The 18757-nt window shown below is 35.3% G+C and overlaps 2 protein-coding genes across 2 annotated transcripts; one reads left to right on the forward strand and one right to left on the reverse strand.

Moving 5' to 3' along the window:
• Positions 1–9810: 9810 nt before the first annotated feature.
• Positions 9811–14174, reverse strand: LOC144435735 (uncharacterized). The gene is made up of 2 exons (XM_078124345.1): positions 14104–14174; positions 9811–11236 (listed from the first exon to the last, which is right to left on the reverse strand). The coding sequence occupies exon 2, from the start codon at positions 10816–10818 to the stop codon at positions 10066–10068; it is 753 nt and encodes a 250-aa protein (XP_077980471.1). The 5' UTR covers positions 10819–11236; positions 14104–14174; the 3' UTR covers positions 9811–10065.
• A 1258-nt stretch (positions 14175–15432) lies between these two features.
• LOC144435854 (ubiquitin-like protein ATG12) lies at positions 15433–18617 on the forward strand. Its single transcript, XM_078124491.1, has 4 exons — positions 15433–15538; positions 16219–16355; positions 16904–16966; positions 18207–18617. The coding sequence occupies exons 1-4, from the start codon at positions 15439–15441 to the stop codon at positions 18264–18266; spliced, it is 360 nt and encodes a 119-aa protein (XP_077980617.1). The 5' UTR covers positions 15433–15438; the 3' UTR covers positions 18267–18617.
• The last annotated feature ends 140 nt before the right edge of the window (positions 18618–18757 follow it).

The following is an 18757-nucleotide window of genomic DNA, read 5'->3' on the forward strand; positions in this document are numbered from 1 at the left end:
TGCTAGTTGCTCGTCTGTTTGCAAGTTGGAGTTGTCATAATTTTTATTACAGGAATCTTTTTTGTAAATAATCTGTGATTTCTTTGCTTCTTTGTCTTAAAACAATGGTGTATTGCTATCTCTGACTATGCGGGTCTTTATACGCGTTGTTTCTAAACACAAAAAGGACTACGTGAATTTTTCGGACTATATATATTATGACGATTGACAGCTTCGAAAACATATTAACTGTTCAAAAGTGTTTTTTTCCATGATAAATTAAACACACACAGAAAAGAAGAATGAGAAATCGTACATTGGTATTGCAACACCTTTAGTGTTCGTTTTGCTTGTCATAGACTGCGCCTTCAAAACGTAATTGTATATTTGCGCTCAAAATGACACATCGCCATATCGGAAGGGTGCTTTGGACTCTTAGAAGACCCGGCCTATGAAAAGCGTTTCACCAGCTTCTTTACCTTCATTACGGGGAACAAAAAATGGAAAACTGCTGACACAGCAACACTTTCTACTAATGCATGGAATTCTTTAACAAATAAGGGTGATGACGCCATTTATTCATCGTTTGGAAAAAACATACTTGTCAAAGGATAAAAAAGATAGGTTATTTGTTTTCTCAAATTTTGTTGGCAATTATCAAAATCGTTTGGTCACATCCCACCCCACCCCTCCGAGCTCTTTTCGATCCGACAGCAGAATTACTCAGGTTTATCAGTCTGAACTAAAAGTGGTGCACCAGCAAGGGATGTGAATGACACAATCGTTGTCAGTTGTACACTGGGAACTCCTGTCACCAACCTACTCTAGCATGACTATCATACTCAATCCATAGTTCCTTTCATAAATTGACAAAACAATCAAGATATGCCCCTTCTAAAGTCCTTTATTCGGGTTCTATTGTGATCTCAACATCAACAGAAATAAAATTAAAGAGAAAAGACTATAGTACATGACAAGTACAGTGAATCAAATTGATGAAATTAGGTTAATTTTTAATGACATCCAAACATTGAGGTCTATTTAGGTTGCAATGTATTGAGATATGACGTTCATGACGAATTCAGAAATGAGTTTACCATATCACATGGTATAATTACAATTACAACACTACATGTACAATAGAGCTGTGGTTTGCAATCCAATTTTCAGCATAAAATGTCACTTTTGTCTAGTTTCCGTCAGAATATATTTGTCCGATAGGTATGCCACGAAAGTGCGTACTGTAAATGTATCTGCATAATATTATTTCACACAAATTCAATTTATGATATCTGTAACTACAGGACGCCACCATAGTTGGAATATGGTTTAAAAGTATGGACCGCATAATTTTTCAGACAAGATCAAACAACTAGTACAGCAAGCGTGTGCAATACAACATGTTTTATGATGGTGATAATCAAAACTGTGTTATCTGCAACTGAAGCATTTTTTCATCATTTTTTGTGATGAACGCTACCATGCATAGGAATCGAGGTAAGTCAATAACACGATGGCGATTCAAAACCATGCATATCATGCTATCAGTAAACTATGGGTAAAATCGGCCACAAATTAACAAATATGTCATTTAGTAGTACTTAAACAATTTTTAGCGAAAATATATTTAGTTATGATGAAAAAAATGTCCGAGTTGCAGCTAGTGTGGATTTGATAAAATAATAAATCTAAAATGAATAGAGCTAGAGCAACTACCCCCCCCCCCCACACACTGTGACAAAATGTAAAGTTTTAGAGTACCAGAATACCAGCTGTGTAATTTTTCTGAAATTAATCTTATATTGTCATTGTAAACTGATATCAAGTACTTGCTACACAATTTTCAACTTGTGAAAGTTCCATACCTGAGATTACATGGTTTGTACGTACGTCTATGTAAACATTCTTTGCGTATACACCATCACCCATAGACTGGAACTGTCCAACGAATTCACTCATCTAGACATATTTGATATCTGAACCCGTTTGATTCCCTAATCATTTCATATGAGTAACACCGTACCGACGCGTGTATTTCCTAATATCCTTCTTACTAGCAACTCTCCAATATATTTTTTAAAAATTAATAATCTGGTGTACCCGAATTGCGGCGAGTAATGCTCTGCTAGTTACCATGGTAAAGATATATGCGCAGACAGTCGAACAGCTGTGAAAATAAAAATAATTATGAATTATGATCAGTTGACAACACATGTATCTAAGGCTTATTGGCGTAGGCTTCAAGCCCGATCTGCCTTAATCAGTAATCTTGCAACTATTGTTCTCAAACGTTAACTCAATAAAACATGTCTTTACGACTTTTTGAAGAATTAGATCAGATTTGTAAATTAGATTATATTGATAAAATCCATAGCAATCCAAATTCCACTAAGCAGGAGACTCGGAGACACAGACAGCACTATTGATCACGTGACTGTGGTCATTTTCCACATGACAGGCTATTCCGTTGTAACTCTGACCTGTAATATTTGGATTCACACATATCTCGGATTATTTTGAATTATCTTAATTCGATTTCAAGGCAGTCATTATGGTACAAATGATTAAGGAAGAGGAGCACGTGACCAATTAAAATATTTTTGGTGATATGACGGTAATTGACATCAAAGTAAAATGCCGTCAAATTCCGATGCATATCTCGGGGTCATGTTATCATTTTCTTTATCCCTTGTCATGTAACAGATGTGGGTTGTAGAGTAGAATGTTGAGAATGAAAAATGCTGTTTCGAAGGGAAAGGGACTACAATTCCGTCAACTATGCATGTATTGCTAACAAAAAAGTCGTCATTGCGCCTGAGTTAAACGTCATCATTACGAAAATGTAAAATGTGACAATTTAAGTTCATAACGTTCTATATTTTATTTAATCAAAACCCAGTAATCCACTTTTTCGCTCCAAAACACCAACCAGTGTTAAAGTATTTAAGTCAGGAAATGAATGTTGTTCGACACTTTTTGAGAAAAACATCGAACTTTGGCCGAAATTATGCATAAAAAAGTGACAAGAGGACCGGAAGTAACAGTAAAATTAAATCTTCGCATTTATATCGATGAAATAATTTCAATTTAACGAAAATGATAATTATCTAGTTTTTAAATGATGAATCAGCATCGTAGTGTAAGCTGTATAGCGTGACAAAAACACAGCAGTTGCGGATTAAAAAAAGCAACATGAATAGTCATACCTAACCACGTAAACTGATTTATTCTGGTATATGTTTGTATTCTGTAGACATAATTCGATTTCCTTGTTTTTATATATCCTTTACTAAATTGTCAAATATATACCAGCTGTTTGTAATATGATTTATATTTCAAATCTTATATCTGAAATTGTAATTGTAAATTTCTATTCTGATCTTTTCACGTCCATGATCAATTTGTCTTTGTCCTTGTTATTTTTTTATTCTGTTTTTTCTGTTTAGTTACGTATTTCAGCCTTATGGTTGAAATTATTGTAGCAAATATCAAAAAGTCAACGTTGTTGTTTACTTTCTGTCTCTATTTTTGGGTTGTGTTGTTTTACAAAGTCAGCTCTGTCGACAACGAATGAATGAAACCTAACATAAGTTGGTAATGATAATTTTGTAATCAGTTAATGGACAATCGATGTGATGCCAACATTTTCTTTCCGATCATGCATTCTGACTACATACATCTTGACGGGAATGTTGGGGAAATTGGCCATGCTCTCTATCAATCATCTCTCGATCTTTCGACCTATCTGTCTATCTCTCAATCAATCAATCAATCAATCAATCAATCAATCAATCAATCAATCAATCAATCAATCAATCAATCAATCAATCAATCAATCAATCAATCAATCAATCAATCAATCAATCAATCAATCAATCAATCAATCAATCAATCAATCAATCAATCAATCAATCAATCAATCAATCAATCAATCAATCAACCAATCAAACCAACCAACTAACCAACCAACCAACCAACTAACCAACCAACCAAAAAACCAACCAACCAAACAAACAAACAACCAAACAAACAAACAAACGAATCAATCAGTCAGTCAGTCAGTCACCCAACCAACCAACCAACCAACCAGCCTGCCTGCCAGTCAGTCAATCAATCAATCAGTCAGTCAGTCTTCATTCATTCATTCATTCATTCATCCCTCCTTCCTTGCACAAACCCACCCTCCCACCTACCCATCCATCCGTCAATCCACCCACCTACCCTCTCTCCCTCCATATATCCCTCCACCTCGCTTCACCCATCCATCCATCTGTCCATCTATCCATTTATCCATTCAATAATCCATCCATCCATCCATCCATCCATCCATCCATCCGCCCACCCTCTCTCCTTCCTTCCTTCCCTCCATCCATCCAACCCTCCCTCCACCCATCTATTCATCTATATATCTCCACTCTCCCCTCCCTCCCTTCCTCAAGGCTTTTTAAAAACACATAGCTAATAATACCATCACGAACCTTATAATGCCCAATTATTCCCAAACACTTTGACATTTGCCGTGTTTATAGGGAGAATAGTGCCGTTAGGTAGCGTAAAATCGTCCGTTTTATTGCCGTTAGCATTGCCAAGCAGACCACATACCGCACCATTGAATTTACTGTGCAACAATGTTATTTCAACCCTGTGTTTTCCGTCGAATTTAACAACAAACTCGTCGTCTTGTAGCACGTAAACCCCTTGTTCGTCACCTTCCAGTTTCTCCAGACCCGTACCCGCCAACGTGTTTAACAGATGAACGCTACCTCCCCCGTACGTTTGTGGCAAGTCACTCAGCTCAAGCCTGTCTGCTCCGAACATGTACTGAAAAATACGATTGTAATGTGAAAATGGCATTAGTGGTGGCTTAGACTATGTCACTTAAGCTATTGGAAGCAAGCTCGTTTCAAATCTTAGCTACTCTCTATAAATCGCGAAAAAATTGTTTGTAACTTGGAGGAACTTTAGAATTTGGTACAGAAACAAGCATGCAAGCAAACAAACAAACAAACAAACAAACAAACACACATTTACACACACACAAACAAACAAACAAACAAACAAAAGTAGCAGCAACAAGAACATCGTCACTTTACAGCTATTAAATTAATCTGAAATGAAAGCGAAAAATCAGCACAGTCTGATTTCTATAACTAGATAGATCAATATCAATTTGAAGAATAAGAGAGAACATTTTTTGATATAAATATACGTGTAAACAGGGAAATGGGAAAGACACAAAGTATATACATGTACCTGTATTTTCAAACCCTGTTCGAGAATGATGTATTCACCAAATGCTGAGATAATGAGAATCTTGTTTATACTTGTTAAAGTTTCTTCTCCCCTAGAGAGACTTGATTTCTGAAGAAATGCCTGGATCATGAACCTGGGCTGGACAGGCGGAGGGGGACTGTGTTTTGATAAGCTTATCCATTTATTCGGGTAGCACTGATAACTATATCTGGCTTTGTCATATGTAATGAAATGTGGTTCACCAAACACGGTTCCAGTTGGTCCGATGTAAATATCTTCAAATTAAACGAACAATACATTTTATAACCACTGTCAAAAAAAGCGAGTGTTGTCAGGACAAAATAGTAATTTAAAGTTTCATATTGACGAGAATTGGTATATTTTGAATTTTTAATTGAACAACAAAATTTCTAAAGATGTTTTTTCTACTTTTATAAATAATGCACATAAAAATATACAATAATGTGTCCAACAAAATTTGTTATTGCACGTACAGGCAGTGAAGCACAAACAATCCATTTTACTCACAAATAAATCAAACTGTTTATGCATGGTGGTATTTCAAAAAGTCACAGACATAAATTTGGTAAAGTCGCTTCCATGAGTCGTGCTACAACTTAATGTTTGAAATCTATCACACTATATATACACGGAAAGTAGTTTCGTCATCACACTTCCGCTCATATAAAAACAAAGCATATTATTTTATGCTGACCCCGATTCTTTGTATGTGATCAACATCCACGATGATTTATTCAAAGCAATGCCGACAAATGACAACGTAATCTTGATCTTAAATCTTATGTGAAAGATTAACTAGGATTATGGTTATACATCACTTGTAGTTTCTATCGTTAAACGCAACTCTTCATCATTTCAAGTGAAATGTTGTCGACGTGTACGTGTTCAAATGTATATATAGTGGACTTTGAAATGTAGTTTGTTGAGTTACATTTTTTTTTATTGATCAAAGGTCTTCAAGTTCTTAAGTCTTTCAACCATCACCTTTCACATTTATAATACCAGTCAAACTTAAACGCAGTATTGCAAGTGCCATGAGTTGCCGAAAACAGTGCGTTCTGGGGAAATTTAATACTCAACATCATATCTAAATGTTGTATCATCATTACTAAAAGGAACACATACACACTTGCATCCCAACAATTTATAAGTACCTTGATTTATTTTACTTGGATTTATTTTGTATCTGGAAATACGAAACAAAGACTTAAAATCATAGCAGTGGATGGGGTGACAAGATCAAGATGTCGAAACAAACGCGTGTCTTTTGAAATAAAAAAGAATGTTGTAAAACAATGGAAAGCTTACCTCTTTTCTTTCTTGCCTGTTCGACATGGCGTTCTGAAATAATCTATTTGAGCCCAGTAAAATAGAAAGAAATACGTTGTTACATATGTAACTCTCTCTCTCTCTCTCTCTCTCTCTCTCTCTCTCTCTCTCTCTCTCTCTCTCTCTCTCTCTCTCTCTCTCTCTCTCTCTCTCTCTCTCTCTCTCTCTCTCTCTGACTATATTCTTTCTCTCTCTCTGACTATATATATATATATATATTCCATAGTCTGTATTTGCTGTCAACGCTGCTGTGACACAGTGGAAAAAATGAAACAGACAGACATACGGTTAGATAGGCTGACAGACAGACAGACAGACAGACAGACAGACAGACAGACAGACAGACAGACAGACAGACAGTCAGTCAGACCGGCAGACAGACAGACAGACATACAGACAGACAGACAGACAGACTGAGTATACTTGAAATAAAAGTAAGACAGGTAAACAAGAACTAAACATTTGAAATAGATTCTGATACTTACTCCTGCGGATAAAACGCCAACATTAGCGATTATGACAAGCACAATTAGTCGAATCTTTTCCATGTTCTCTGGATTTTCTTAAAATACAGTACCTGTCGGAATTGTATGATTGCGTTGTTCGATAGAGGCTATGACGTTACCGACGAACTGATAAATGCACGTATGTTTTTCTTGTCGTCATATTCTGTTGGAAATTTCTCCCACAGATCAGCCTATCTCCATGGTAACAGTAACACGTGTCCCACAAAGCGGTATCATGCGTTTATATCCGTTTTATATTTGTTAGTATACGTACGTGATTAGCAAAAACAGCGGTTGCTATAACTAAATTGTTAAAGTTCTTCATCATTACAAACATCAACAAAAACACAAATGCTCAAATACTGATCAACTTCTACGTGGTATTACCACATGGAACCCAGGCTCAGTTAGTTTTGTTGACGATAACAACCAACCAACCAACCAACCAACCAACCAACCAAACAAAACAAAACAAAACAAAACAAAACAAAACAAACAAACAAACAAACAAACAAACAAACTAACTAACTAACTAACTAAATAAATAAATAAATAAATAAATAAATAAATAAATAAATAAATAATAAATACTGACTAACATCAACAATAGAGTAATCACAAAGTATCAACAATAATGAAGGCTTGGCAGTATCAAGAATTAGTATATGATTTCCTATATGCAAAATAGTACAATTCGAAATACCCTCAGGAATTGTAGTGAGTGAGTGAGTGAGTGAGTGAGAGAGTGAGTGAGTGAGTGAGTGAGTGAGTGAGTGAGTGAGTGAGTGAGTGAGTGAGTGAGTGAGTGAGTGAGTGAGTGAGTGAGTGAGTGAGTGAGTGAGTGAGTGAGTGAGTGAGTGAGTTAGTGAGTGAGTGGGTGAGTGGGTGGGTGGGTGGGTGAGTGAGTGAGTGAGTGAGTGAGTGAGTGAGTGAGTGAGTGAGTGAGAGAGTGAGTGAGTGAGTGTGAACAAGCGAATGAACGAGCGAGTCATTGTTTCTGCAACTGGGATATTTTTTTCACAAATAACCAAAGATATATTCACTAGAAACTGGCCAATTACTTATGAAAAAGACACTGTAACTGTTAATTAGTGGTCAATATTATCTGTAGCTAGAGTGGTGACATTTTGAATCTTGAGCGAAAGCTACGTTTGAATTTTTCACCATTTTAAAACTGTACTTGCGTAACTTGAGTATCAATTTTCATTCAGACAACCACAATATATTCACTGAAAATTGTTAAAATACCAATAATTAGACATTATTATCCACAAGCAGTACAGACACAGGATGAAATTGTGATCACCGTTGAGGGCGCTGATGTATGGGTGCGGCCCCAAGATCAGATTGGATTTATCGTGTATACAGCTACAAAAATATATTTATCCACAGGTGATGCAATACTGTTCAGAGTGTCTTTTGCCAATGATTTGACTTTCACTGCATGTTACTAATATTCTAATACTACTTTCTTTACCAAGTACATATAAAATGCTAATACTAAAAAGTTCCAAACAATGAAGCATATCACCTAAAACACCCCTATGATATTAACTTGTCAAGTAGTATGTGAATACATTAAAAAAATAAGGCGGACATCAAAATTGACCGTCGTAAACCACAGCCTAGCCTCTTTTACGGAACAGTCCTGTCATTTTATAATGTTGTATTAAATAGCTTGAAAGAATAATAAATAATATGCATGTAACTCTTCACACCACAATGATAAATTGAAAAATACAACATTGAAGAAATAAACAGGTTTATAAGCATTGATTCTTGTAGTGATTTATTACAAATGCGACCATTGTGATTAATATGGTAAGAGTGCTGGTTCTGAAATTATTTAAAAGGGGGAAATGTATCAAGATGCAGTATAATAGTAAATATAAATACTATAGGTATGGTTACTCAGAAGTGTCTTGGATTACAAAATATTATAGGGGACTGAACCTCAATACACATAAAATTGTTTAGTTTTCAAGTGTATATAAGTTTTTGGAAGAACTTAAACATTTACAATGTGTAGTGAATATATTATGAGATAAGATTTATCATAAATATTTTGTATACCCTGCAAAATATCGTAAATATACATGATACAATATACATGATGTAGGTAATTTGGCACTAAAGTAGAATTTTCGTACCAATACGAGTGTCTACAATATAAAGTAAAATTACTGAATTTTTTCAAAATTGATTTAGTAAAAAATTAACGAAAAAATATTCCCACTAAGAGGAATACACACGTGTCACATGATATTACGTACTGACATTTTGACAAAATTTTTGTTCTTTCAAAAACCACCAAACAACAATAACGTACTTTGGCTACATTGTCATAAGGTGACCAAATGAGCAAATACACTTTCTAATTACACGTAAATATACCTCTTGGCTTGCGTTAGGATAGGTAGCAAAAATTCAACATTGATAAAATGTACATATGCTCGGATCGATTTACGATGGTAATCTACTATAACTCTACATACAATACGCTATGTAAAGACACATATATACACATGAATGCACACATACAGTTGGTATGGTATACATATCTCATAGTTATATACTCCTGATGAGTTACACGTATGTATGTTATGTATGTATGTATGTATGTATGTATGTATGTATGTATGTATGTATGTATGTATGTATGTATGTATGTATGTATGTGTGTATGTATGTATGTATGTATGTATGTGTGTGTGTGTGTGTGCGTGCGTGCGTGCGTGCGTGCGTGCGTGTGTTTATTTATTTTGTGCGTGTATGTGCGTGTGCGCCCATGCCGAATTTTAACCCAATGGAAGATGGTGATCATAACATTTTGTCACCAACATGGTGGTGTATACAGTACAGTAGATTGACACGTACACTTTGTGCAAAACGTGAACTGTATGCAAATGATACAAATACAAAATTCATTTTGAAAACATCGGTTAAAAAAATTAAATAAACTTGAGTAAAGTCTATATTATTTAATATCAGAATTAGTTTTCATAGCAATTTGATATGTAGCCGAGGCCATCCTAATGTCACCTTGGTCACGTGGAATGTTAGGATATGCTACAAGAGGTACCTTTAAATTTTGTGGCGTATCACCTGCAATGACAGGCAGTGGGACCAGCCCCGGAAGTGTCTCCGAATCAAAGTCCTTCACATTGTCAGTGTCTGAACTAGGTATTATAATTTTACTCTTTTTCCGAGTTCGTGTTTTTCTGTCTGATGTGTAAAGTTGGCTTGCGTCCGGCGCTGCTTCATCTTGGATATCAGCCATGCTAATATTCCCCATCGTCGGGTCTATAATATACCCTTCGTCAGTTCCCATGTTGTTTTCGTCCTGCACTTGTTTGTGTTTCTTGTGATTTTTTAAGTGGACGATAATTCCGGTGATAGTGATGAAAGCGCCAACACCAGTCAAAACAAATCCAACGATTCGTACATATTGGTTTACCGATGTCAAAACGGCTAAAACTATGCCTATTGTCAGGATCATTACCCCTATCGTACTAACTATGACCGATTTGTGCTTGTCACAGGCACATGCGGAGTTCTGGGATTGCGAATCCCATTGAAGTTGTTTTGGAGCTGATGAGTGTTCACCATCAGTTTGTCGCAAATTGACAACACTCACTTTCCGTTGTTGGTTCGCATTGTTTTGGCCCTTGCCAGGACCGTAGTTTGGACGGTTTGCGACTGAAACTCGCTGTTGCCGTGCAGTTGCCATAATTGCGCATAACCCTACTGTCGCACTCCAATCTTGAAATAGGTAGCTCAGCGTTACAAAAGTGATTATAAACACCCACAACTACATACGCAACACAGACATGTGTCTCGACATTTCAGTTCGATTCAGGTGAAATTGTAGTCATTACAAGAAAACATTTCTCCACGATGCTTTTGAAATTACCGTGATCGAAGTTAACACAGGTACTCCCTTTCCACTGATTTTAGTCCATAGTATATATTATGATGTTCCAATCCTGCGAAGTATACTGATGAAAACACCTGACTATTTCTCCATTGGCTTCAATTGATTTCCGTTTCTACAAATATCATTACGTAAGATGCGTGCATTATAATTCCAGCCACATTACGTCACTATTACCATGGAAACAGCAAACAACTTTCATTAAGTACAGCATCTGTAAGAATACATAAAGACAAATCGTAAGTAGGAACACCTGATTTGTGACGTTTCACGGTTTGTAATACGTATAAAATAACTCCATGACCTGCGACCCTCTACATTGTAGATGTACATAAAGCGGCAGTGAGCGTCTTTGATGGATACTAGGCGCTATATAAATCTCTTTATTATTGTTATTATTATTATTATTATTTATTGTATATCGAATATTGAATTTTGTTTTTCTTGTTTTGTTGTAACGATCCTTCAAAATTGCTACCCAGTGAAAAAATACTGACGTTCAACAGGTTTTGAATGAATGCTATATGTATTTCGAAGTCGAATTTGAATTTTATAATAACTTCATTTTCATCCGTATTTCCAATGCAATCATCACACTATGGTTGGATAACGTACACGAATCCTCTACCGACGGAAGTGGGAATGGAACATTTATTTGAATAAGGTACGAACGTAGAGTATAAAAAAACCCCATAAAACACATTTATGAAAACTCGGCGATATTGAAAATAACAGCACTGGAAATTTACTATTAATAACGAATTCATCTCTCTTTGTTGGTGTCACATTTCTGAATCACACCTCAACCCAACATCGTATGGGCATATGGGCAACCTGATATGGTATACTTACCGATGAACAAAATATATTAAGAATTGAATGTAGTTGTCTCGGAGTTCATTATTTTATAATACAATTCTGTCAGGCGTTTCAAACTGTATTGATCGTGTTAGGCAAACACGATATTATGCTTATGAATCTTCTATAAACAAACGTTATAGTTCAGATTTCATTTTTATTGATCATAATGACTGATTGATTGATTCCCATATCTCATATAGTATACACAATAGAAAGATCATACATATGATGAAATATAATACTATGTACATGTGATATATGACATACAAACGCATATATATATATATATATATATATATATATATATATATATATATATATATATATATATATATATATATATGTGTGTGTGTGTGTGTGTGTGTGTGTGTGTGTGTGTGTGTGTGTGCGTGCGTGCGTGCGTGCGTGCGTGCGTGCGTGCGTGCGTGTGTGTGTGTGTGTGTGTGTGTGTGTGTGTGTGTGTGTGTGTGAAGGAAATGTAACGCTGTCATGGAACGTGTCTTTCGGTTGAAATTACTTTCCTTTGCAAAGAGATAAACAAATAGATAAGTAAATAAATAAAAGCAAACAGACACATAACAGATAGATAGATAGATAGATAGGTAGATAGATAGATAGATAGATAGATAGATAGATAGATAGATAGATAGATAGATATGAGCGTGCATGCGTACGTACGTACACATACGTGTAACGTACATTTCATACATACATACATACATACATACATACATACATACATACATACATACATACACACACATACATACATACATACATACATACATACATACATACATACATACACACACATACATACATACATACATACATACACACACATACATACATACATACATACATACATACATACATACATACATACACACACATACATACATACATACATACATACATACATACATACATACATACATACATACATACATACATACATACATACATACATACATTAACAAGCGTATATCTGACATTTGAACAGAGTGAATAATGAAAATATCTATAAAAGCTGACTTTCAAGTGGTACAGTAATGTCAGACTCACTGTAAAAGGTTAAGATATAAATAAACAGATAGAAAAAAAGCGAAACCAACCTTCGCTACGTCATGTTTGTCATTAATCTGACAGTAAATGGGGTGTTTTACAGCAAATAATTTCGGTGCCTATCTAGCCATGTCAGAGAGAATTGTGCCATTTTGAATGACCTGAACCAGGTTCTTATTTGCGGTAACGGTAGCACTTTCACTTAGGCTGTAATTGTTAGGAGGGTGGGCAGTCCACCGTGACCACTTTATACTGTTACTACATTAAACTCAGGTTATACGAGTTTAAATTCCACACAGTTATATTTTGCTGTAAATACGATTATTAAAAAGTTTTTCCATAATGTTTGTATACCATTGGTTGATCACTTTTGACCTAGTTATGCGCCGCTGTTATTTGTTGCCATGGTAATATTTAAAACGCATGCTTTGTACATAGGAGGTGTCTCTTTAGTACCGACATGTACTGCCTGTGATGTAAATGTTTTAGCTGTTCAATACAATAATAGGTCCCATTTTTTCTATGCAGTCCACTAGATACAGAACAGTGTTGTTTACCTTGTATACGTCTTGAAAATCTTTTCATTGAATTTATTAATGGCTGTATAGGTGAACGAACTGTTCTGTTATCAACGACAATGGAATAATTGTCCGTGAAATGGGACAGTTAGCACAACTGTCAATGTATTCTACTTCATAATAGTATTTCTGATTGTTCACCGATATTTAGATTCTCGAGATAACGGGGTAAAACGGACTGATATCTACTAGTGTTAACAATAAGCATACGTCACGGTCGTCGTGGAATCGTGCGGTGAGACATGTAGCTATGCTAATAATGAAATCTTACGCTGTTGTTCTCCCTATAGATGTAAAATACTATACCGTCGTACACTATAGACAAACTTGATTTACGTGTATATTATTAGTAAAACTGTGAAGAGCGACATGAAAGTGTAAATCAACGTATACAGACTTATGACTGTACTTTTCATTTAGTACTCACTTTTAACAATGTGCTTTAAAGGACAACACAGTTTTAAATAATACATTATTTCCCTGTGATCTAATCATATGTGTCAATTGTACCAGTTAATTGCTGTGTAAACCTACATAAATATGTAAGTGTTCAAATTCATACTGAAATTACACGTACCGTCTGTATAGCAATCACCTGTCAGTCGAGAGCTTCGTTATCATCGCCTGGACGCCTATCGCTAGATAATAATACTAATAACGATGATGACGTATAATTACTGGAAACATCGCAGTATGACACTGAGTAGACATCCCTCACAACTACGAATTGCGTAGTAGTTAAGTGAAATCACATGACCCGTCGACACTTACTGTAAATAGGCCACGCCATAGAACTACGTCCTTCGAAATTCGTCCACACTTACATTTATTAAGGCAGAGAGGCTGGGGTCATGATGCAAATAAAGGTCACGTGTTCAACATGTATTATGTTCATGTCCCAATAAATGTGAATATGTTATAATATGTGTTTTCTGTGATCAGTTGAGTTGATACCCATATATTTAACACATCACTATCCCGTTCAATGTCATATTCTTGTTTTAACATAACGAGAAAGAGTTCTGATCGGAGATAAATAATCGCAAGTAAATGGCCATGCACATTTTATATTTGACATATTATACATTTGGCAGACCAGATAAAACACTTTTACTTTTTCCGCCAGAAAAAAACAATAATAATCTACTATTCTTTTTCAAACATAATATCTGCAGAATCAATTACAAATTACAAGTGTAAAAGTTGAGGGGCCAAATTGTCCCAACCACAGCCTTTCTTTTAGTCGGGGTTAGAGTTTTAAGAGATTATTTACATCTCAGTAGTCGGCTTGGGGAAACAAACTGCTTCAGAGGTTGACCAAGAAAGCGTTTAAAAGCAATACTAGTATCTCATAATATGTCGTGGCAATATTCTCAGCCAACTTTCTGCCTACGGTATTGACAAAGTGTTCATTGAATCCCAGGGTCTGTGATCGCATCGTCGATTATATCCACAGGGGCATGTAATATTTCATAGATTGTTGTTTTCTTATTGCTTAGAATGCCGTTTTCTTAGGAAAATATCGTACGAATCTTGCTGCTACAAATGTATCAATCTCTATACTACTAAGAAATATTAGTCTCTTCCCTTTACATGTAGGAATATATATTAATCAAAAGGTTGTTATATTTAGTCTGTAGACCTGGAAAACAACAATCTATGAAATATTACACGCCCCTGTGATTATATCTACCAAGTTTGTGAATGTTTTTAAAAAAAATTGCAAGCTTGTTTTCCGTAAACATAACAATTACGTCTGACACCTCCGCCCATCCCCCACCCCCACCCCCACCCCCACCCCCACCCCAGACCTGAAAAAGGTTGATAGTCTGACCTTCATTTACATAATTTATCCAGAGATGGACTCTGCTGATCTTAGTGGAGAACACACACACGAACACACGTACACGCAATGGCTGACTCGCAAGAGCAGGGCCAGCAACAACAACGAGAAAGGGATGAAACACGGTCTCCTGAACCGACATCGCCAATTCCAACAGAAAAGAAAAAAAGTAAGTTGACTAATATCCAAGCCTCTTGCTATCGAATCTCATCGCAACTGTGATAGGGAGTTATCGATCCGTGTCACCGTTCCACAACACTACTCAGAAACCCGGAAGTGTACCAAAACAGGTTTACCTTCACCATGTTCTACATGTCAGCCGTGAAATACACAGAGTTACCGCCAAGTTAAAGGCTTTTATAAAAGAAGCCAAAAAAATTTCAATATATTGGAATTATTTTCACTAATGTCGTCAATGTTGCCAGTTTAGAAATGCACAGGGCTAGCCTGTATATTAAATAGAAAAATGAGAAGATAAATAAATATTAAATGTTACAAGAATATATCAGATATCCTCATTCATGCAATCATTTTATTTCAATGTGTTATCAAGTGCTTGGATGGATGGACATCCATCCATCCATCCAATGATCCATCCGTCTGTCTGCCCATCCATCCATTCATCCTTCCATCCTACCAATGATCCATCCGTCTATCTATCCATCCATCCATCCATCCATCCATCCATCCATCCGTCCGTCCATCCATCCATCCATCCATCCATAACCCACCCACACACCCAGATGTAATCTCATAACATCATTATTTCTTGACATCAAAATAAAATGATCATATTACATGTATATGATCTGTGTTTATTACAAATACCTTTATTTTCATTTGTTACAGTTGATTTGTTACTGAAAGCTGCGGGAGATGCACCAATTATGAAGAAAAAGAAATGGGCTGTAGATCCAAGCAAGAAAATTGGTTGGGTGACAGAATTCATTAGAAAATACATCAAATGTGATCCCAGCGAATCTCTAGTGAGTCAAGCATCCCTTAATTATTTTCAAAATATGTGTTTGATTTATGTAAACATGTTTATGCATGTGTTTTCTCCCTACAGGCATTTTAATTTGTATTTGTAAAGGGCCACGGTCAGTAATTTTGTGGTTGTTTGTGGTTACTGTTGTTTCATTCTTACATTATTCCAACCACTAAAACACATTGAAACATATCTAGAAACTGATAGAATTCTTGCCTTGTATTTATGTATGACATTAAAATGACTCTATGACATAATTTTGTGGTTGCCAAAAAATTCAGCAAATGCAATGTCAGTTAGGAGGCCTCTTTATAATGAACTACCTAACACACTGTTAACTATGATTTCCTTTTATGAAAGTTTTAGTGTATATTATGTGCATATGCATTTTGTACATTGACTTTAACTGAAAATGGAACCTCAGTGACTGAATCATCATGATTTTGAGAATGAATGCCACTTTAGTTAAATTAAATAGTTCTTATGAAGTGTTTTTTTAAAGATTAATAATAGTATGATATTTGATCTCTTTTACATTGTCAATAGTTTCTCTATGTCAATCAAGCATTTTCACCTGCACCAGATCAAGAAGTTGGAACTTTGTTTGAAGTAAGTAGGTGTGGTAAAAAACGTTCTTCCAATAAAGTTTTGCATGCAATGTAATAGTTGCACTCAGAATTCAGATGAAGAAACAGATTTTTGATACATTGAGTTTTGAATGATCATTTCAGTTCGATTAGAAGTTATATGCAGACAAATGAAATACAACATACAGGGAAGATATTCTCAGACTGTAACAAAATTAAAAAAAAAGAGTTAATATCAGGAATCTTTTGTAATATTATGAAATAAAGACCCTTTAGTACATATGCACCAGAGATTACTTGCACTGTGCCGTTCATACTTGTGGTATTGTTTTGCACTACAGTGCAACTCTGAAAACATTATTGCATACCTGCATGCAAATGATATGCAAATGAGGACAGTCATTTGTTCTATGCAAAAGCATGTGATTGCATATTGTCATTTTTACAAAAATTTGTTATTTCAGATAAACATGTAAAAATAACAGAACCCCATGTCATATGATTTCTTGTGGGTACCTGGTGATATTTACACTTGTATTGTAAGTCTGCTGCACTTTTATGAGCATAGTGAGTTAAAGTATAGGTTGCAGAGAACACTGCAAACACAGGTACAAATACCCAGAGTACGCCACACTTTCAATAACGTGTCATGGGGTTCTGTCATAGTATTGACAAATTTGAAATCTCGCGTATTAGGATGGATGAACAATGTTAGTTTGATAAAGCAAACTTTATTTGTTTAGATTGAATCAACTCTTTCATGAAAGTTTATGAATGTTGCATCATTATGCAAATTCAGAAGGATTAACTATAGCTTTACATTTTATCATCGTCTAGAACCACAATTAATTTGTTTCAGGCATTAACACTATTGCTCACTTTCTTTCACATTATTTAATATAAAGGCCAATATTTCAATCCCAGGTTTTCACATTAGTGTTATCTTATCAGTGGACTCAAGGATTACATCATTATGGGATAATTGTTCTGTTCTGGATCAATGTTTTCAGTGTTTACATAACCTACCATTGAATATTTCAAATTTAAGGGCAAAAACTTGGACACACTCTTAGAGGACAAAGTATTAATGCTATGCAAAGTTGGGGAAAGCAAATAAATATTCCAGATTTTTTTTGTTTGACAACCATTTCCCCACCTAAATTTTAATCCTTTTCTGCACTAGGCCTTGATGTACATACTATCCAATTTTGCATCTTTGTTTGGGGGCTATGTACTATTTCATTTGTTGTGGTCTCTTGCAGTGTTATGGTAGTGATGGCAAACTTATACTACACTATTGCAAGTCACAAGCTTGGGGATGACAGTATCAACCTAACGACATCGTTATTTTATTTACAATCTATATTTAGTCGCTGTCTTGTGTCAGTCATTGTATATATACAGTACTTCATGTAGACAGATTTCACTGTATTTTTTATTTATAATACAAACTATTGAACATCTAGCTGTATATGTGTGAAATTCATCAAAAAAACAATTTCACCAAAAGTGCAGCGAAGTATCATGACACTTCTTGCAGATGCTATTTCTACAGACTTCATACTTATGTAGCCAGTTTCACAAGAGATGTATTAGTTCAAAGTCTTGTCAAATACTGTCATAATGTGTAATATTTGAATTTTTGACAATAATTTTACTTTGTAAATTTATGTTCAAAGGCATGTCATTGAAGAATAAAAACTATCTGTATTTGTAAATTATAAATTGTAGTCTTTCTCTCTTCTTGTGCACTTACATGTATTATGACAATGTAATCTAGCTTATAAGTCTAACTTATAACATGTATGTAGAA

Source organism: Glandiceps talaboti, chromosome 5 (genome assembly GCF_964340395.1).
Source record: "Glandiceps talaboti chromosome 5, keGlaTala1.1, whole genome shotgun sequence".
NCBI classification, from domain to species: Eukaryota; Metazoa; Hemichordata; class Enteropneusta; family Spengelidae; genus Glandiceps; species Glandiceps talaboti.

Coding starts and splice junctions, on each gene's coding strand:
- LOC144435735 (XM_078124345.1), bottom strand. CDS start 10,818: ATGGCAACTGCACGGCAACAGCGAGTTTCAGTCGCAAACCGTCCAAAC.
- LOC144435854 (XM_078124491.1), top strand. CDS start 15,439: ATGGCTGACTCGCAAGAGCAGGGCCAGCAACAACAACGAGAAAGGGAT. Junction 15,539..16,218: donor TCCAACAGAAAAGAAAAAAA/GTAAGTTGACTA, acceptor CATTTGTTACAG/TTGATTTGTTACTGAAAGCT. Junction 16,356..16,903: donor GTGATCCCAGCGAATCTCTA/GTGAGTCAAGCA, acceptor CATTGTCAATAG/TTTCTCTATGTCAATCAAGC.